At 43.2% G+C, this 21,532-nt stretch overlaps 1 protein-coding gene across 1 annotated transcript in view; it reads left to right on the forward strand.

Annotated features, from left to right (window-relative positions):
* Positions 1 to 21,532, forward strand: part of LOC137570632 (solute carrier family 12 member 9-like) — a 366,074-nt gene that overhangs the window by 194,645 nt on the left and 149,897 nt on the right. Inside the window, exon 7 of the mRNA XM_068279330.1 lies at positions 17,868 to 18,025. Within this exon, the coding sequence (XP_068135431.1) occupies positions 17,868 to 18,025 (158 nt within the window). The remainder of the gene's footprint in view (positions 1 to 17,867; positions 18,026 to 21,532) is intronic.

Genomic DNA, 21,532 nt, shown 5'->3' on the forward strand with positions numbered 1-21,532 from the left:
TGATAGCATTATACATATTCCTAAGCTCAGTCACAGACAGCCAACAAGCAGACCTCTTATATCCATCTCTAACTATAAGTAGAAGCAGATGTCTGTTGCTTGGGTTTATACATTTACAAGCCTCTATTATGAACTGCTGCTATGCTGCTCAGTGCAATGTAAATACCACCAGTGGGACATATAATTATTGAGAGTGAATTTGCCCGGCGACCACTCCAAAACTGTGAATGGGTTCAGTAATCTACAAAGACTAGGCACGTGAATTTCTGTTGCAGACTTTGGTTTAGTTGGGGCTTCAAGTTTAGTTTACAGGTCCACTTTTTAGCTAGGAAGAAATATATTGAATTTTCTTTTGTAGTGTTGCGCTTTGTGAATGATCTCTCCCATGTTAGTTATAAACAATCTGCAGCAGCGATTGGCATGTCTGGTCTTTTCGTGTCACTGCGCCCATGGGAGTTGTTATAACTGGTGCTTTCTCTGATTAAAGCAGGACAGCAGGTTGAGTGGGCCTTGCTGCTCCTCATATATTTGCAATTTACATTACATTGCGAGCCCCTTTAGATGGCAGTAAGTGAGGGGAATTGTTATCTAGAAACTGCTATATAGCAAAAGTTTCAGAGCTTACAAACGTGTAAAATAAAGCATTACTCTAAATAAATGGTATATCCTGTAAACAAATAAGTGAGGCGTCTTTCTAAATTACAGTTGCAGGCAAATGTTTGTGCACCCCTGGTTCAATTACTTCCTTCATTTAGGCTACTTACACACCAAGACGTTGCGTTTTAGGGGACGTTATGGTCGCATAACGTGCCTATAATGCAACGCATGGTGGTGCAGGAGAGGACGGTAGAGTAAGCCGCGTTAGGCGGCTCTATCCGCATAAGGTCTCCCAGAGTGGCGCTGATTGGCCGGCGGGACCACGTGATGCGGAGCGAGACACTCCGCATCACGTGGTCCCACCGGCCAATCAGAGGCCGCCAGTGCAGTGCATATTAAGTAGCCATGTGCGCGGCTACTGTAGCGGCATCTCCCCGCCTCCTCTCCGCCCCCCACTGAGCATGTGCAAACAGTCTAACGCGACTAAAGCCGCTAGAACGCAGAGCATGCTGCACTTTCACTATAACGTGCAGCGTTACATGTAACGCAACGTGGGCAGTGTGAACAGCCTACTTGTGTTACAATGCTGTGCGTTGGGGGAGCGTTACAGGCTGCACTAATGTGCGCCTGTAACGTCCCTGTGTGGAAGCAGCCTAACTTTGCACATTTACTTTTACATGTATGAACTTTAAAACTATTGAAAGAATTAAATATTAATTGGGATATGTGCAAAACTTTGGACACCATAGCGGTTCACTATTTAGTAACACCCTCTGTGGCACGTATCCCTACTGCCCTTTGTAACTAGCTAAGAATCTGGTGGGATATTTCTCCACTTTTCTTTCCAGATCGTGTCCTTCCTTGAACTTCCCTGCATGCACAGCATATTTCAGATTTACCCATCCTATTTAATTTAGGAATCTTTTTAAAAAAACTTTAGCCTGCTTTTTTTCAAGCAGGTTTGAGCCATTTTCCACTTCAAAACGCAATTGCAATTGCACCATGATCCGATCCTGATTTTTGCACTCCGGAGGCATGCAATTCTGTGTGTTTTTGTGCAGTTTTTATTTATGTGTATTGTGTTTTGCAATTTTTACTGAATTGGCTAGGAAACAATGCATGGTTGCTATTGACTTTTAAAAAAAATAAAAAAATTTCTATGATTGTATAGGCAAAAAGTGTGCATGATGGCTCTTATCAAGAGTGTCTGAGACAAAACATTAGTAGGTTTTTAGAAATCAGTGCAGAACTATCTCAGACATCTTAAGAAATAACTAGATAGAGCAGTTACCTTCTAAAGCTGTTGTAAAATAGGAGAGGTTAGGAAGGTCTCTCACACAGTGCAGTGGGTGAGGCGAAATTGCTGTTGCTGAGGTAACCAATGTACTTGCTGTATTGATACCAACTGGCTCTGACTGAGGAATTCAGCAGGGGGGGGGGGGGGGGGAGCCCTTCACCAATCATGTTTAGCCTGCACTGCTACACTGTAGAACTGCTATTAAAGCGGATCCGAAATAAAAAACTAACTATAACAAGTAGCTTGTCTATATATCTTATCTAAAGTTTAGATCGTTTACACAGCAAATCTAGCTGCAAGCAACTTCAACCGTTTATGATTATTTTTTCCTGTGATACAATGAGGGCAGCCATGTTCTGTTTGTCACATTACACACAGGCAAGCTGATAGCATCTCCAGCCCTCAGCCTGTGAAAGCTTCACTCCTCCCTCCTCCCCTCTGCTTCTGAAATCTCTGGCTAGTGTAACATTTTCCTCCTGCACAGACTGAGCTCCCATAAGCCCTTGCTACGTGAGTTTGAGAGTGCCAAGGCACTGGAGAAAGCTGTGGGCGAGGCTTGTTTAGTTTATAGGGAATTAGAGTATTAAAACAAAACAAAAAAAGTATTTGGCTTGAGGAATGCCCTATAAACTATATGAAAAGAACACAATTATGCAGTGAGTAAAAGTTTATCTCGGATCCACTTTAACCATTTCGGGACCGGCTGCCTAACCCCCCTTAAAGACCAGGCATTTTGCGGTGGGGGGGTGCGCGCGTTTGGGGTGGTCAGGCGGTCGGATCCCCTCTGTGGCTGGCTGGGCAGTGTACCCCCATGGTGGCAGGTGTCCCCCCTTTCACCAGCAGCCATCACTCACCTTCCAGGCTCCAGCGATGAGCCGCAGTAGCCCCCTCTTCTCCGGACGGCATCTCTGCTCCTAATGCCGCTCAGTTCCGGGTCGTGGCTTGATGACGTCATCATGCTGGGACCCGGAACTGAGCGGCATTAGGATCGGAGATGCTGGCCAGAGCAGTGGGGGGCGCCGATCGTTGCTGGAACGGCAGGGAGGTGAGTGGATCTTCTTCTTTCCCCCCCTGCCGCCGCTGTCAAAGTGATCACTACGATCCGCCGGCGATCGTAGTGATCACGTGATCAGCAGCCATACGCGATGGCTGCTGATCACTGAGGGGAGATGTCAGCTGTCATTTGACAGCTTAATCTCCCCCTCCGAGTGTGCATGATCGCGTCGGGAGCGGAAACGGCGGGCCGGCGTAGATTCTACGCCGCATCAGGCTAGAACAGCCACAAGTGCGGCGTAGAATCTAATGCAGGCGGTCCGGAAAAGTTAAGCACTTCTTATTCTGCAACAGTTTAGGGCAGTTTAATGCAGAACCACACTAGAGCTGCTAGGTCTTTAAAGAGACTCTGAAGTCTCCGAAAATTCAAGTTTTTATTGCAAAAACCTGTTCAAAATGATTGCCCTAACTAAAACGCCACATCCCCGCGGCTGAACTTGTATTGTTTTTTTTCAGTGTCTGTTAAGCAACTACTAAGTCAAATTTCTTGTAAGTGCAAACTTATTTGGCCAAATAAAATTGATTCGGATCTAACTAAATCCCCCCAAACTCCCGGGGGCACACTGCGGGGAGCGCTTCCGTGAGAGGCAGAGCTTTCCACTGCAGCTCTGCCTCTACATGCGTCTATCAGCGCGTATCTCCGCCTCCGCCTCTCAGTTTTCCTTCGCTGAGAGGGGCAGGGGAGAGGCGGAGATACGTGCTGATAGACGCGTGTAGAGGCAGAGCTGCCTCTCACGGAAGCGCACGGGGCAGCAAAATCCATGACCAAGAAAGTCGTGGCTTTTGCGAGGGGAGTTTGGGGGATTTAGTTAGATTTCAGCCGTGGGGATGCAGCGTTTTAGTTAGGGCAATCATGTTGAATGAACAGCTTTTTGCAATAAAAAGTTGTATTTTAGGAGACTTCAGTGTTTCTTTATTAAAACATTACAGCATAGAACTGAAAATAAACGTGTCTAACCCTGTTTACTACCACTACTTACACACTCCAATGAGTTCTGGGTCACCATGAGCTTGCTGGTTAGTCTGTACTACCACTATAACTTACATACTGTCCTTGACTCGTAATATCTATACTGTCTGTGTCCTTGTATTGTTTTTTTTCAGTGTCTGTTAAGCAACTACTAAGTCAAATTTCTTGTAAGTGCAAACTTATTTGGCCAAATAAAATTGATTCGGATATACGGTATATACAATATATAAGTGTTCTAGAATTTGCTGCATTGATCCATATTAAAGGGAACCTGAACTGAGTAAAATTATTTAAAATAAACACATGATATAGCTGCAAATGAATATACAATATTTTGTCAGAACTGAAATATACCAGTTGCTGTCAGTTATATATCAGCTGCTGTCATTTACAACTGAATGTGCAAGGTAATGTCCATGTTTCCCTATGGCTCAAGTGGGCGATATTACAGTTTAACAGTTTGTTGACCAGGAAGCTGTTATGGGGGTAATGGCCATTTTCAAAATGGAGGACAGAGAATTCCATTGATAACAGTGGACAAACAGGACGCAGGAGAGGAGAAAGAGATTGATGAATAGACTACACAGGAGGTAAGTATGGCGTGTTTATGTTTATTTTGACTGTTCATTTTCAATTCAGGTTCTCTTTAAGTTCTTACTGTGGAGTTTTTAATTCACCAACATTTCAGCACCCTTTGTTATAAGGCAGATGTAAACCCTTGTCACCAAGTAGCATATAAACCTTAATAAATCTGGGTCTTTGTGTGCTGCTAATGCTTTAGTCTGATTTCTTTAGCCAAAAGAAAAACAAACTGGAACAAAAATGGTACCAATCAGGATTTTTCAGTTTCAACCATAATTTTGATTTGTTGCTTTAGCTATTGCTTTAAGTCACTGCTCCAGGTTTCTTTGCAATGTCTCTGGGTTGTCATGTGGACCAGTGTTTGCAATGTCTTGATATGTCAACTCCTCGGAGTGCTTACCGATATCCCTAGCTTCCAGTGAAAATCATGTGAAATGTGGACAAAATATTGTTTGTTATTTCATTTAGCAGCAGCTGGCATAATCCAGCCCATGTTTATCAAATATAATTGGGGTAAATGACACTTGGGGTTTCAATAATGATGCTACACATGCAGTTTGGCAGTTGTGAGTGGCCAGGTTCACAGCCAGCTGGCTAACCTCATCTTGTTTCATCAGACATCTCCTCCCCTGACTAGTACCCCTGTTTTACCAGGGCACGGCTTCATGCAGCTGGCTGCTCACCATGATTCTTCATACTCTGCCTAGTAAGAATATTACTGCTAACTTAGCCTTTCTGTAAAGAAATTGGAGTATAAACAAAAATACAGATGTTGTTTTTTTTTCATTTGTTGTGTTCAGTGAAATACGTATGGAAGGATTAAAGGGGAACTGTACTCTAAACAATATCATGAATCAAATTGCTTAACTTTTTACAATATTCATTCATAAATTGTTTAGTCTGTGTTTGCCCATTGTAAAATCTTTCCACTCCCTGATTTACTTTATGATATTTATCAAAGGTGCCAACATCTTTAGTACTGGCAGCTGATCTCTGCAGAGTGTTCATTTAGTGAGAGTTCTAAAATATAGCTGTTCTCCCAGAATGCTCTGGGGGAAGAATTACACTTAGTAAATAGCCTAGGCTAAGCCTCAGTGGCTGGGCAGGGCTACATATCAATGTACAGCAATATGAAGTGTTTCTGATGCTGAAACCAGGAAATTTCATGTTAAAGTGTGTATTCTGAATAATTGACTGCATCTTTACCTCTTTCACTGATGAATAATTAAGTTAATGCCGGATTCCTATGACATGAAATGACCAGGTGCCCCTGCACTCTGGAGTGCGTGTGGCTGAAAGTGAATAGCTGTGTGCACATCACGTCATTAGAAACTTCATGGGGACTCTTTAAGCTCAGATCATTTTTGAGCAGTTCTGGTGTCATTTACTTTGCTGTCATTCTAGTGGTCTGTGACATTATTTTCCTGGCTCGGTTGGAGGGGGCAATGTGATTCTCATCATGTCATGAGTAGGCGGTAGAGGAGATGCAGGGAGGGAGGGGGCCTCCGCCCCCACTGATTCCCGATGCTGGAAAGTGCACTCATAAATAACATTTATTTCTGCACTTTTGATTAACAAGAAAGGGAATGAAATGTGTTACAATTATAGCTGTCACGTCCTAATATCTTAATGCCTAGTAATAATTCACCAACACACAGGGACTGATGTGTGTCATTCATATTTATATTTCTCTTATGAGTAAAAGGTTCTCATTTTTCAGGCTTTAACCTTTTGCCAACAAGGAGAGACCTTGAGTCAGGTTTAATGGCTAATATTGTGCTTTCATTTATGTTCAGTTCCAGCTGAAGATGTTCTTAAATAAGAGCATCTCTCAGATCTTGTACTGTATTAGCTGTAATGATAGAAGAAGGTGTCTATGTTCCCTGTACACTGGTTTAAGTGTCTTGCAAGGACTGCCACCTGCTAATTAACTTGGTTAACCCTGGCATAATGTGAGTTCATGTTTAGCACTCAGATACAGAGAGTCAGGTAATGGGGCGACAGGGACTTGTGCATTAAACTTCTGATAACATCTGTTTTATCTCATATTTGTAGCTGTTCAGTGATTGCACCTAATGTCATGATTCAGTAGCACCAAAAATACACTATGAAGAATTGTTCTGTTAAGGTGGAACTAAGCTCAGAATTTCATCTCTGTTGTAAAAGATTAGCCACAGCATGATAACTTTTATCAACAAAAACAAATTTTCTTTGTTACAATTTATGGACAACCTAAAAAAAACAGAAGTTTACAAGTTGTTTCACTTTGCAGGGAGCACTGGAAGGGTTAAGCCACAGTGTTTACTGTATGGGAAGAGCTGCATCAGCAGAGCTCAAAGCTCTAATTCACAAGCATAGGAACACAGGGTAGTGGATTTCTTTAGCAACTACATGTAGAATTAGGACTTCATTTTGTGCTGTGCGAATGTTCAGATCCACTTTACTGTTGTTGGTAAACATGTGTAAAATTGTCTCTTTCAGTGTTAAGGAATGGCTCAGGACAGCTTTTCAGCTACTAGCAGAGTGTGCATGGTGTACTAAACTTCAGCAAACATAGTGGTTCTTCCAGCCCGCTTTAAGCCATGCGCTCCCTCGCCATCCTCCCAGGCTGCTTTGATCCTCTGCTGGCTGGCCAGGTAAATCAACCAGTCCAGGTCTACTGCGCATGTGTGGCCTTCTCATGTGCATGCCCCTATAGCATTCCCATTGCTGGGGGCATTCTTCACCTGCACTGTTAGTACTGCGCAGGCAGAGAAAGTTCCCGTCCCCGGAATCGCAGTAGGGGCGCATGCACAGCCAGCCCAAACATGCACAGTACATTGCGACTGAGGGGGACTGGAGGATTTACTGGGCTGGCAAAGGGGAATCAAAGTGGCCCAGGAGGATGGAGAGGAAGCACCAACTACGTATAAATGTGTCACGTTTGGTGTCAGCACGCAGAGAGAATCTGATTATTGGCGATCTGCAGTATCACCAAGAATGCAGATGTATACCCGATTATTGATGATCTGTAGTATCACCGATAATCCGATATATTTCTAACCTCTGGACACCAGCAAAAGAATACAATAAAGACAGTAATATCACGGAAGTGTGGAAATATCCGCCACACGGCAATTCCTCAGAGGTGTGGTTACCCCTGAATGGGAACCCGTGAGTGAGATCCTCTAACTAGGCAGAGTGAGGAATCTCGACCCCTAGCAGTAATCGTCTGCTTGGGGCAAGCGTCTCGGAGAGGCAAGCCTCAGAGATAAGCCTCCAGTGGGAGACGTTCCACTGAAGGGGGAAAGGTCAGACAGGCAAGGGTTCAGCAACAGAGATGACGGCAGCAGTACAGGAACGGAAGGCAGAAGAATAATCGGTAATCAGGCAGAGGTCGGCAACAAGGATCAGATAGGCAAAGGTACAAGATCAGCAAGAGATCAAGGATAGCCAGAGTCAAAACACAGATCAAAATACAATAATATTCCTAAGCTAAGGTGTGAAATCCTTAGTATCAACACCAGGGCACTGCACTAGGGTCTGAGCGCTAACACAGAAGTGTAAACACGACAGCAGACAAGGAGCAACTGAAAACCAGCTCCTTAAATGCTGGGAGCGCATCTGCAGCGCCACCCAGCCACCCAGCCAACCAAAAGTGTTGCCGAAGTCAGCTGACTGGAGAGTCAGCTGACCTTCCTCCGTAGGAGGTACAAATCCTGCCTCCTTGTGCGCGCGCGCGACCCTCTGCCTCTGTGTACCAGAGAGGCCAGGCCCGGGGTCCGCGCGCGAGCGCGTACTAACTTCCGCCGGCCGCATCACTGGCCCCGCCGCTATGTCACCAGCGTGTGCCCACCAACCTGTGCCAGCGGTTCCGCAAGTGAAGCGGAACTCGCTGGCTGGGATGCGGAGACCGCACGTGGGACAGCATGGCGGCGTCTCCGTGAATCCTCACAAAATGCTTTTATTTTTTGGCCTCAGGTACATGTTAAAACCGGTTTCATTCTAGGAGATTGTGAGCTAAATGTGTTTGTAAGTTGAGTCCTGTGTCCATGCTGAAACGTGGATAAATTATTTCATTTCTGTCAGCTCTGGATTAGGACATATTGCATAAACTTTGTATAGTATAAACTATGTTTTTTGATTGCTTTCAATGTGCTATTAAAGTGTTTTAAAGTAATTATAATGGTTATAATGGTTTATTCAGTACTGTAACATTTAACAACAAACATACATAATAAAAAAACACAGTATTGTATATTTTGTGCATGAAGACAACTAGTTTATATTTCTGAAATGTAGTAAGTCGTGACATTTATACGTAGGGGACTGACTGTATAGCAAGTGTTTCTTATGCTGAGACCAGGATATTTAACATAAAAGTGGGTATTTTGAATAATTTCCTGCATTCTACTATATGTTGTTAAGGTTCCTCTTCAAGTCAGTAGGAGCACACAAATTGCATCCCAAACATAGTGCTATGCAATTTTCTTGTGATTCCCCCAGTTTAATGTATTTATTTTCTGCTAGTAGCAAAAGGCATACAAAAGAGGCAAATGTAATGTTAGATGTAAAAATTGCATGAAAAAAAATGGAAAATATCTGCAATCATAATGTGAAATGGAAAAGGCCCCTTCCTCTATCTTTATCCCATCCCTTTTTCTCACTCGCTTTTCCATCTCTCTCTGTCTCAGCCTTCCTTACTTTCTTTTAGCCCTGTCACTCACTTTCTATTTATATGTTACTCTTTACTTGTGACGCTTCAAATAGCTAAAACTCATTTTGATGATTTTCCACCTGCAACCAAATGGGCACATTTTTTATAGTTCCTATACTATAGATGAATTTCGGAGATCTAAGTTACCATTTTTCAAAAAATCAGCAAGCTGTGCATGAAAGATAGGAAATCCTATTCAATTTTCATACACAAAAAACTTTATTACATTATAAGAAAGCTTCAACAAAGTATGTGTGAACCAGGCTAAGAGGCGTACAAGTGCAGATATTGTTTATGACTGTTCTGTCATTTATGTGATAATCCTTCTAGTGAGGCCCTAGTGTGCCATGATGAACCGTTCTATAGACACACTGCTGATTGTCACTTTAGATTAAGCAAGTTACTTCTGTTTCTGTTCTGTGATATGCTAAAGGTTGTAATTTTCAAGGTTGAAGGATTAGCTCATGCATAACTGACATTTTAGTTTTAAGTAAATGCTGGCAAGGTGATTCAACACTTCCCATACCTATTATTGGATTGATCTCCCTGCTGCCACTCTTGGCCCTGCTCTGCCCTGTCAGGGAATATGACTGCTCTTGCTACAGCAGATTTCACCCACTGTCGTTGCAAAATAAGAAAAACAGTTCTGCTTCTTAAAGTAAACCTATACGTAAGTGCTTTATAGGGGGAAGAGGTGCCCAAATGATAGAAAAAACAGTGCCCCTGAGGCGCTCTGTTCTTGGCAGTAGATACATCTCTGGCACTGTATTTTGCCCGAGGAAGTGAACATAGACCCATGAAACGCGTTGCCTGTGCTAAATTAAACTTCATGTGTATATGAATGTGTCTTATTGATGTAAGCCACCTCTCCCTTTAATATTTTAACAGTTTTATCTACCATTGGGCACCTCTTTCCCCTTTTGTGCTTTTCACCCAGGGGTAGACTCCGGTACCCAGTGGCTCTGCCACTGATAGGTCCTTTAAACCAAGAGTGACAAAGAAAGAAGCAAAACACTTTTTCTTTTCTTTTTTTATTGTAGAGGGGAAGTCTTTGGTGGCCACTAATGATCCAATCTTTTTCATTCAATTTTACCGCATCTATGTAGTAGAAGGGTAAATTGAATGAATATATTAAATAGATAATTTAGGCAGCTCCCTTATATTACATAGAAATTGTGAGATTGGATGAAAAAGATTGGATCATTAGTGGCCACCATTAGAATTCCCAAAAACGTGTTATTGCTGTGCCTCATTTACAGTCCCCAGGATCACAAGACTTTATATTAAAGCCACAAATATGGATGTTCCAGAGACAGTAAGTGAGGAGAAATCTTTCCAGTGGAGACCCAAGATAGCAAAAGAAAATCTAACCTATGAATGTATGTTCAAAAATGAAGCAAAAATAAAATTCATCAATTATTGCAGCAACTAGTTAATTAAATGGTGATACCACAAGACATATAAGGCAATTTAACTAGGTGTATGGGCAGCTTAAAAAAAACTGTGTGTGTAAAACTTTATTTATACCTCTCCCCTAGTGGCTCGTCTTTAAAGATGGCTGCATCATCTGTCCCCTCCCAATTACAGGCGCTATGTGAAGGTAAGGGGAGCACAGTCTGACTGACATACTCCTCTTACCATTCCCTTAATTCCAATAAGTGGCAGATGTCTTGTAACAGTTGGCAAGTGGAAAGAAAGTGGTAATTCCAGAATGTGAGTTGTCACTGAGGCAGGAGTGTCTCCATGAGGGGTAACTGCCCTAGCTACTGCCATCAACAGTAGGATTTTGTCTTCATTTGTCTTAGGACAAAAAAAAAAAAAAAAAAAAAAAAAAAAGCATGTTTTGATTTTCATAAATATTGTTGATAAATGAGGTCTTCAAAAGAATAATTGAAGCAGACATTCAATCTGATTTCTGCCTGTTTGGATAAGGAAATCGAAAACATTACATTTTTGATAGTGATGTCTCTTCATGTGTACTCAAAATAATATTTTAAAGTGGGGAAATTAAAATGCAAGCATCATTTCCCACTTACTAATGCTGCATGTCAATTGACAATAATGCCCGCTGCCTTTAGCTGCGTTTTTCAAGGTGTTTTTTTTTTTCTTTGTAAAAACTCACACACACAAAAATAAATGAGTTGAAATGCAGGAAAAAAACTCTTCATCTGCCAATTGTTTCTTTATGGGATTATTTACTATACTACTGCAAAGAGAAAGACAATATGCACATTTAAGCAACCCTGTTTTTTCTTTACTGTAGTTATGAAACATACACTCTGGTTGATTGGTTAGTTGGTTGGTGTGAATAAAAACATTGTCTTTGAAATAAACATAACAAAAACAAAATCAATTGCCTTTGAAATTAAAAACAATAATCCATTCCAAAGTCCTGTGTTTGTGCAAATCAGATTTTGGATAACACCAGAATAACAGTAGGACCCACGCCTGCAATGTGGTAAGATGGGCAGCCCCACCACAGTCTGGTCACCAGCAGGGTGCTCTAACATCTTCCCTGTCTGCCTGACACTGCAGGCACTGTGTTGCAATATATATCCAGCTTCATATATTTTCTGTGTAGACTTGAACCACAATTAGAACCATGCTTGATGTGGCACTGTAGCTTCCCATTTTTTTACAGACATGTTACTATTATGTATGTTTTTCATTTATATAAACTGGGGTAAAGTTTGCCACTTGTTTCTAAAACAGCAGTGGCTGGCAGAGAAATTCCTTCCTAATTAATGTCACATCATCTGCCAGCACTAAAGAAGTTGCCACCTGTGATAAATTTCAACATTTAAATTAGAATCTAAATCAGTGTGAGGAAATATATTACAATGGGCAAACCCTGACTAAAGAATCTATAAATGAATATTGTTTGTTTAACCTCCTGCATAACACGGAATGGCTGCGTTTTGGGGGCTTCCTCGATCCTCCGTGACGCATACTGTATATGCGTCATCTCGCAAGAAATGAGATTTGTGCACAGCAGGCCCCAGCGATCAGCCGGCCAGCCAGTGATCAGCTGGCAGGCTGTTTTTTTTTTTAGTAATTATAATGTAAGTATTTATATAGCGATGTCATCTTATGCAGCGCTGCACAGAGTATAGTTTTGTCACTTAAAGGATACCCGAAGTGACATGTGACATGATGAGATAGACATGTGTATGTACAGTGCCTAGCACACACAAATAACTATGCTGTATTCCTTTTTTTTCTATCTCTGCCTTAAAGAGTTAAAAATCAGGTATGTAAGTGGCTGACTCAGTCCTGACTCAGACAGGAAGTGACTACAGTGTGACCCTAACTGAAAAGAAATTCCAACTATAAAACACTTTCCTAGCAGAAAATGGCTTCTGAGAGCAAAAAAAGGGGTACTTCTTATCAGTGAGGGTCACATTGTAGTCACTTCCTGTCTGAGTCAAGACTGAGTCAGCCACTTACATACCTGATATTTAACTCTTTCAGGCAGAGAAAGAAAAAAAGGAACACAGCAGAGTTATTAGTGTGCTAGGCACTGTACATACACATGTCTATCTCATCATGTCACATGTCACTTCGGGTATCCTTTAACTGCTCACAATCTAATCCCTGCCGTGATACTATGTCTATGTATGTAGTGTATGTATCTTAGTCTAGGGCCAATTTAGGGAGAAGCCAATTAACTATTTCAGTCTTTTTTAATTAAAATAAAAAAATAAAATAAAACTAGAAGCAGCAATCATATACCACCAAAAGAAAGCTTATTTGTGAGACGAAAGGGAAGTGGATAGTGTACTGGTTAAGGGCTCTGCCTTTCACATGGGAGACCAGGGTTCGAATCCTGGCTAGGTCAAGTACCTATTCAGTAAGAAGTTCAAGGCAAGACTCCCTAACACTGCAGGGTGGCCTCTTGAGCGCATCCCAGTGGCTGCAGCTCTTGAGCGCTTTGAGTCCGACAGGAGAAAAGCGCTATACAAATGTTTGGATTATTAAAATGAATTTGGGTGCTAAGTTGTATGACCGAGCAAAAAAAGTTGTGAAGTGCCGAATTGTCAAAATGGTCTGGTCACTAGGGGGAATAAACCTCTGAGACTCAAGAGATTAAATAAATGGAGATGTCATATACTTTTTAGTTAGTGTCACCTTGCAGCTGGAGTGAACAGAGGCACAGAAGCTATGTAGAAGTGCTGGTCACCAATTTCTAGAGATTTGTAATATGAGAGAGAGATTATTTACAATGAGAGTAATCCTCAGCATATATAAGGGGTGTCCAAACTTTTTAGACCAAGGGCCATATCTGAAGTCTTGGGATTGCCTGGTGGCAGAACTAGTGAAATTAAGCACAGTGTTTGCTGCTTACCCCTGGGTACACTATGCCTATTATACAGGTAGTCCCCAGTTACAAAATGTGATAGGGGCTGTAGGTTCATTCTTACAGGAAACCTGAGATGAAGAGTTACCTTTCAAATAAACATACCCCCCAAAAGTGTATGCCAAATACGCTGTAATTTTTGTTGCTCTCCTGTGCTCATTTCATTCCTAACTCATTCTCCCATCACAGGCACTGCTCTCTGTGATGCCCCTCTGTGCACAGATAAGGAGAACACAGGCAGAGAGGGGGGCGGGCTTGAGCAGAACACAGGCAGAGAGGGGGGCGAGCTTGAGCAGACTTATAAAGAAGCCGACTGAAAGCTAAGTCGGTGGTTTTCATAGGGGCTATTACAAGCTCACAGGCCAGATCAGAATGAAACAGACAGCAGGGTAAGTGTCTGTTCTAATGTCCCTACTAGTATATAGTATTCATTAAAGAGAAACTCCAACCAAGAATTTAACTTTATCCCAATCAGTAGCTGATACCCCCTTTTACATGAGAAATCTTCTGCTTTTCACAAACAGACCATCAGGGGGCGCTGTATGACTGATATTGTGGTGAAACCCCTCCCACAAGAAGCTCTGAGGACCGCGGTACTTTTGACAGTTTGCCACAATGTAACAAGGTTCACAGACAGGAAATAGCTGTTTACAGCTGTCTCCAACGGCCAAAACAGCTAGCAGCAGCTACATAACCTGCCCACAGTAAAAATGTCACCATGTAATAAATGTCAGAATGTAAATCGGGGAGAGGAAAGATTTTACAATGAGCAAACACTGACTAAATCATTTATACATAATTATTGTAAAAATGAAGCACTTTTTTTTATTACACTAGTCTCACTGGAGTTCCTCTTTAAAGCAGCATGCTTCATCTCCGGTACACTTTAAGCTGAATTTGTTTGTAAACCAGAACACTGTGCCCAGTGTTGGGGAGAGGGATGGGGGGGGGGAGGGGTTAGTGGCGGCGGCAGCCCCCACTTTTTTCCCCGATTTTCAGTGTAGTATATAGGTAAGTAGGTATCTAGGTATAGTTGCCCCCAGTATAGGTAGCTAACACAGTTGCCCCTGTATAAGGACTATAGTTGCCCCAGTATAGTTAGTTAGGTAGTATAGTTACCCCAATATAGTTAGTATAGTTACCCCAGTATAGCTAGTACAGTTATCACAGTATAGCAAGTACAGTTAGCCCAGTATAGCAAGTACAGTTAGCCCAGTATAGCAAGTAAAGTTAGCCCAGTATAGCAAGTACAGTTAGCCCAGTATAGCAAGTACAGTTAGCCCAGTATAGCAAGTACAGTTAACCCAGTATAGCAAGTACAGTTAGCCCAGTATAGCAAGTACAGTTAGCCCAGTATAGCAAGTACAGTTAGCCCAGTACAGCAAGTACAGTTAGCCCAGTACAGCTAGTACAGTTAGCCCAGTATAGCAAGTACAGTTACCACAGTATAGCAAGTACAGTTAGCCCAGTATAGCTAGTATAGTTAGCCCAGTATAGCGAGTACAGTTACCCCAGTATAGCAAGTATAGTTACCCCAGTATAGCAAGTACAGTTAGCCCAGTATAGCTAGTACAGCTAGCCCAGTATAGCTAGTACAGTTAGCCCAGTCGGGTCAGGAAAAAATGGCGTGGGGAAAAAATGGCGCACAGTGATAAATCTTTTAAAACGGTATTTATAGTTTTAAGGATATGCAGTAACTTTATTTAAAACGCTATTTATCGTTGGTCTGACCCCCGCCCCTCATGTCCTGCGGTGTCCCCCGGTTCCTGTCTTCTGCCTCCCCCGCCCCCCCCTCGCACGTCCAATTTTGTCTCCCAGTGATTTCATCTCTGCCCCGGACTGGAGTGTAATGCTACAACAGTCCTACCTAAGCAGATCTTACGAACAGCTGGTGGATGTATCTGCTCGCTGCCGCTGATGACTTTCTGATGCACCAATCACGCTGGGGGCGCTGCTCCAGAACTGCCAATCACCGCTGCTCATGTCTCTGCTCCGTCTGCTAATTGGACCCAATGCTCCTGCCTCCGAGACCATCGCGTCCAATTAGCAGACGGAGCAGAGACATGAGCAGCGGTGATTGGCAGTTCTGGAGCAGCGCCCCCAGCGTGATTGGTGCATCAGAAAGTCATCAGCGGCAGCGAGCAGATACATCCACCAGCTGTTCGTAAGATCTGCTTAGGTAGGACTGTTGTAGCATTACACTCCAGTCCGGGGCAGAGATGAAATCACTGGGAGACAAAATTGGACGTGCGAGGGGGGGCGGGGGAGGCAGACAGGAACCGGGGGACACCGCAGGACATGAGGGGCGGGGGTCAGACCAACGATAAATAGCGTTTTAAATAAAGTTACTGCATATCCTTAAAACTATAAATACCGTTTTAAAAGATTTATCACTGCGCCATTTTTTCCCCACGCCATTTTTGACTGTACGCATACAGTTATCCCAGTATAGCTAGTACAGTTAGCCCAGTATAGCAAGTACAGTTAGCCCAGTATAGCAAGTACAGTTAGCCCAGTATAGCAAGTACAGTTAGCCCAGTATAGCTAGTACAGTTAGCCCAGTATAGCTAGTACAGTTATCCCAGTATCGCAAGTACAGTTAGCCCAGTATAGCAAGTACAGTTACCACAGTATAGTTAGCCCAGTATAGCAAGTACAGTTAGCCCAGTATAGCAAGTACAGTTAGCCCAGTATAGCAAGTACAGTTAGCCCAGTATAGCAAGTACAGTTAGCCCAGTATAGCTAGTACAGTTAGCCCAGTATAGCAAGTACAGTTAGCCCAGTATAGCAAGTACAGTTATCCCAGTATAGCTAGTACAGTTAGCCCAGTATAGCAAGTACAGTTAGCCCAGTATAGCAAGTACAGTTAGCCCAGTATAGCAAGTACAGTTAGCCCAGTATAGCTAGTACAGTTAGCCCAGTATAGCTAGTACAGTTAGCCCAGTATAGCTAGTACAGTTAGCCCAGTATAGCAAGTACAGTTAGCCCAGTATAGCAAGTACAGTTACCACAGTATAGTTAGCCCAGTATAGCAAGTACAGTTAGCCCAGTATAGCAAGTACAGTTAGCCCAGTATAGCAAGTACAGTTAGCCCAGTATAGCTGCCCCAGTGTAGCTAGGATAGGTGCCCTCTCTCACCCCCCCCCCCCCCCCCCCCGCGGCCGCCGCTCCTGTTACCTTATGAGCGGGCGGTCGCTTCCTTCCTTATATTCACCATAGCTCCTCTCCTCGTTGCAGCATTTCTTATTACAGCAGTGCTTCCTGTGCGGCTGCTGTAAGGAAGGGAAGGAAGCAGGGCAGTGGCTTCCTGTAGCGGCGATCACCGTTACCATGGGAACCGCTGCCCCGCCTCCTTACAGCAGCCGCACAGGAAGTGCTACTGTAATAAGAAATGCTGCAAAGTGGAGAGGGGCTATGGGGAATATAAGGAAGGAAGCGGCCGTCCGCTCATAAGGTAACAGGAGCGTTGGCCACGGGGGGGGGGGGGGGGGGGAGAGGAAGAAAGGCCCCCCCAAAAATCTGCCCACGGACCACCAGGGGGCTGCGGGCTCTATAGTATAGAGCCTTCCCGTTCTCCTCACAGCCCCCGGGTTCCCCCGCAGGCTCCCCCATTAGCAGTCTACGATCATTTGGCCGTAGACTGCTCTCTTCCGCTTTGGTTGGGCTTCTGAAATCTTCGGGCTCCCAAAGACAGGGCGGCTCTGTACTGTGCATGCGCTATTGCCCTCTCTCACACACTCACGGGTGCGCAGTACAGAGCCGCCTATCTTCGGGAGGACTCCCGAAGACTTCCGAGGTCTCTTGCGACAGGAGACTTGAACGGAGAAGTCTGCAGGGAAAGGATAGGGGCCGCGAGGAGAACGGTAAGGCTCTATAGGACCCAGAGCCATACCTCTCCTTAGGTAAGTATCTTTTTTTATGTTTTTAATACCGCTTCAGATTTACTTTAACACCTCAAATACAGCAGACTTTTCTAGCACAAAATCGCAGTACGTTTGTAGCCTAGCACGCCGCATGTGTGCTCTCCCAGATCAGGCCAATACATGCTGGGTTAGATGAGCTTTATTCCCAGATGAGCACTCCTCTTTCAGGAAACAGCCAAATCCTGGTGTGGATTCCTTTGTTTACCTGAGTACCTGTAGAAATGTCTTGTTTTGTGCAGCACTAAGAGAGCAAACTTAATATTTTCATAGTGGTTAAATTTAGTTTAAAAAACAATATTGGTTCAAGGCATTTCCTCATAATACTGTTTGAAGTTCAAGTTGAGCATTTCCATGAAGTACTGTTTGTTGACATCTTGCTATTTCCCTTTCAGAGTCCTGTTACAGAATGATTATGGCTTCTTGAGAGATATTAATGTCTGGCCTCCTCTTGTCACGATTGGTATCTGCTGTTCTACTCTCTCAGCTTCCATGAGCAACCTTATTGGAGCGTCCCGCATCCTGTATGCAATGGCAAAGGATGAGCTGTTTGGTAAGAATATTTTGTACATTTTGGTTACTTGAAAATATCAATATAAGTAAAAAAAATTCAAAATTAAGATCAGATATCTTTGCTATGTCTGACAATTTAGCTAAAGCCCTAGTTTTTTTTTTTTTAGCATTGAGTTGTTCTTAGTGCATATTGCATAGGCTATAGTATGATTTGCAATGCATAACATTTTCTGCATTACACATAAAACATTTCTGCAGTATTATCTTGTTATTGCATGGTTAGCTGGGTTTGCACAGCTCTCTTCCTGTGCAGGGCCGGGCCGAGGCATAGGCTGGAGAGGCTCCAGCCTCAGGGCGCAGTGTAGGAGGGGGCGCAGAATTCATTCAGCTGTCATTCCTAATTGTGTTTGAAGCAGAAAGAAATAAGAAAAGGGGATACATGGCAGTGACTACAAGCCAGATAACTAGATATTAAGGTGTTGGGGAGGTTATGGGCCCTGTGGCGGCTCTTAGTCTAATAGCAATCAGTGTGTGATGGCTGGGGTGGCAGGGATGGAGGGGCGCACTTTGGTGTCTCAGCCTTGGGTGCTGGAGGACCTTGTCACGGCTCTGTTCCTGTGCCAGTGTCAAATGCTGTTTGCCTTAGAGAACAACAAATCTGTGAGCTATGCAGACTCCGACACCTGCCTTCACCACATGATTGTAGTCAAGTATAAGCTGGAAGGGGGCACCCCCTTCTCATTCCCTTTGAACTGACCTCTACCACCTTCTAACTGAACTCTACTAGTGGTCGCACAGGAAGGAGGTGTGTGAGGTCAAGTGATACATTTTTGCTGAGGAGCCCTCTCTCTAGTTCACAGCTTTATATGACGGACAGTTCAAGTGGGAATTACTTTGGAACAGCTGCATTAAAGGGAACCTGAACCGAGTAAAGTTATTTATAATAAACACATGATGTACCTGCAAATGAATATTAAATACTTTACATTATAGCCCCTCTCAGAAGCTCAACAATGATTCCTTACAGTTCTGACAAGATTTTATCATAACTTAAATATAGCCAGTACTGTCAGTTATATATCAGTTGCTGTCAGTTATAACTGAAAGGACAACTGGTGAGCAAGGTAATGTCCATGTTTCCCTATGGCTCAAGTGGGCGACATTACAGTTTAACAGTGTGAAGACCAGGAAGCTGTTATGGGGTAATGACCATCTTTAAAATGAAGGACAGAGAATTCCATTGACCACAGTGGGCAAACAGGACACAGGAGAGGAGAAAGAGATTGACGAGTACACTACACAGGAGGTAAGTATGGTGTGTATACGTTTATTTTGACTTTTCATTTTTAGTTTGGGTATGCTTTAAATATGAAAACTGTGCAGTAGCGGCATAGTGCTCCACCCTTAAGCTGCATGCACGCTAGATGAAACTCGGCTGAGGTGGTCAATAATGACTGCCTCCGCTGAGAATCCAGCATATGTACAGCAACCCCCGATGCCCCTCGGCCACTGGGCCAGCAATCAGCCTGGCAGACGGCTTTGGCCGAACGCTATCCGAGAGCATTGTTCTCCCTACTCACCTGACTCCCACATGATGTCACACCCGCACTGCTCCTGTCCCCCCCAGTAACAGAACACTGCAGGCTAGCGATGCATCTGTACAGCCACAGCCCTGGGGATCAGATCCCGATCCCCACCGGGTGACATCCCTTGTACATCTGTACAATTCTTAAGTAACAATTGCAGGAGGGTGAACTAGGGCTAAAAGAAAACCTGCAGATTTAAATGTAACAAATACCAATAACTATGCCCCTAGGAAGCTTTAGCAACTGATCCCTTAAAACCACCTTTAAGTAAACCTGAGATGGGGCAAAATGAAAAATGTATACATACCTGGGGCTTCCTTCAGCCCTCTCCAGGCCGATTGGTTCCTCGCCGTCCCTCTGTGCTGTATGGATCCTCCACAATTTTCCCTGAAAAATAATCTGATCCGGGGCGTACTGCGCATGCTCCGTCGCACATGCCCGGTCCTGCTCCCGTGGCCGGGAGCATTCTGCATCTGTGCGGCCGGACTGCGACTACGACAATTGGCCCCAACTGCGGAGGATCCAGGTGGTGGCGGACGACGAGGGAGTGATAAGCCAGGAGGGGGCTAGAGTAAGCCCCAGGTATGTATAACATTTTCCTTTTGCCCCATCTCAGGTACACTTAATTTATACCGTTTTTTCATATCGCAGTGATAAAATGTACCCACCTTCCCCGAGAGTTTAAGTATTAGAGGTATATGAGGCCTATAAAACAGGTGTAGCAGTAATGTCTTTTTTATGTTTACTTGCTTTATGATCTAATGTCCTATCCAAAGTTTCCAAAACTGTTTGCTTTAAAAGTTGAAAAAAAAAAAGTAAATTACCGGCAGGTTATTCATATGTCAAAACTGTATCAGTACCATGTGCTATCCTGGCTCCACACTGTGAGATTTGATCTGAGAGATATCCCAGAATTTACCAACATTACAAGTGATCAGGGAAGGAAATGGGCTATGAGGAGTTGTGACATTTCATTGTGATAAGTTTGAGCAGGCTGCCATGTTCAGCAAACATTCCGTGTTCTTTCTCTGCTCCTGTAATTTTCCAATAAACACAGTAAAGCTCCATTACACATTTGCTTCAGCAAACCGCCAGCACTGTTGATAAAATCAGTGATCTGGTAGATATTTCTCAGATCAAATCTCCCAGAAACAGCAGTTTCTTGAAGAGCCAACTTTCTGTTCAATCTATGGCATATTGACAAAAACTTCTAATTTTTACATACTTTTAAAATATATCCTTCGTGCAAGAGTGTAAAGAAACAAATGTGAGTTTGCTATTTAGGGAATTTAAATTGCATTTCCACATTTACTGTCCCTGCTATAAGCTAACATGGGTTAGTAACCCCTACCAGCCATGTCAAAGCTCAGTGCAAGTTTCTGAAAGGTTAGTCATACAGCCTTGTGCAAGAACCCACAGCGAGAATTTCTTAATGCAAAATGCAGTCTGTCTTGTATCTATTAAGAATGAGTGTGGATGCATTCATGCATCTAAATTACCTGAAACATTAATTAATTAGCCTTTGCATTGTCATCACTGTGTTCTAATATGACCCAGGCAAAGGTTGCCAAGTTTTGACACCTAGTGGCAGAGGCATTTCTTTTCTTAAAGCCAGGTTTGCTGGATCACTTATGTTCTCTGGTGTTCTCCAGCTCAGGAAATCCATAGTCAATCTAAACCGCTGTCTCTTCCCCTCTCTTCTTTTTCTTAGAGTAATCATTAGTAATAAAGCATCTCGGCGTCTTTAACTCTCTTGTACTGATTAGAGTACTCTTAGCAAGATTACCTCTAAGAAATGCTGGCGTGTTCTCTCCTGGGCGCTACATGAATGAAACCAAATGCATATGCAAAATTAGAGCATTGCCAATTGCGTAGCTCTAGATCTCACAGTGAAAACACTTCTAGTAAAAGCAATAGATGCATTTTATGTTAATAGGTGGTAATTAACACATAACATATGC

This window comes from Hyperolius riggenbachi, chromosome 4 (assembly GCF_040937935.1).
Source record: "Hyperolius riggenbachi isolate aHypRig1 chromosome 4, aHypRig1.pri, whole genome shotgun sequence".
Lineage (NCBI taxonomy): Eukaryota > Metazoa > Chordata > Amphibia > Anura > Hyperoliidae > Hyperolius > Hyperolius riggenbachi.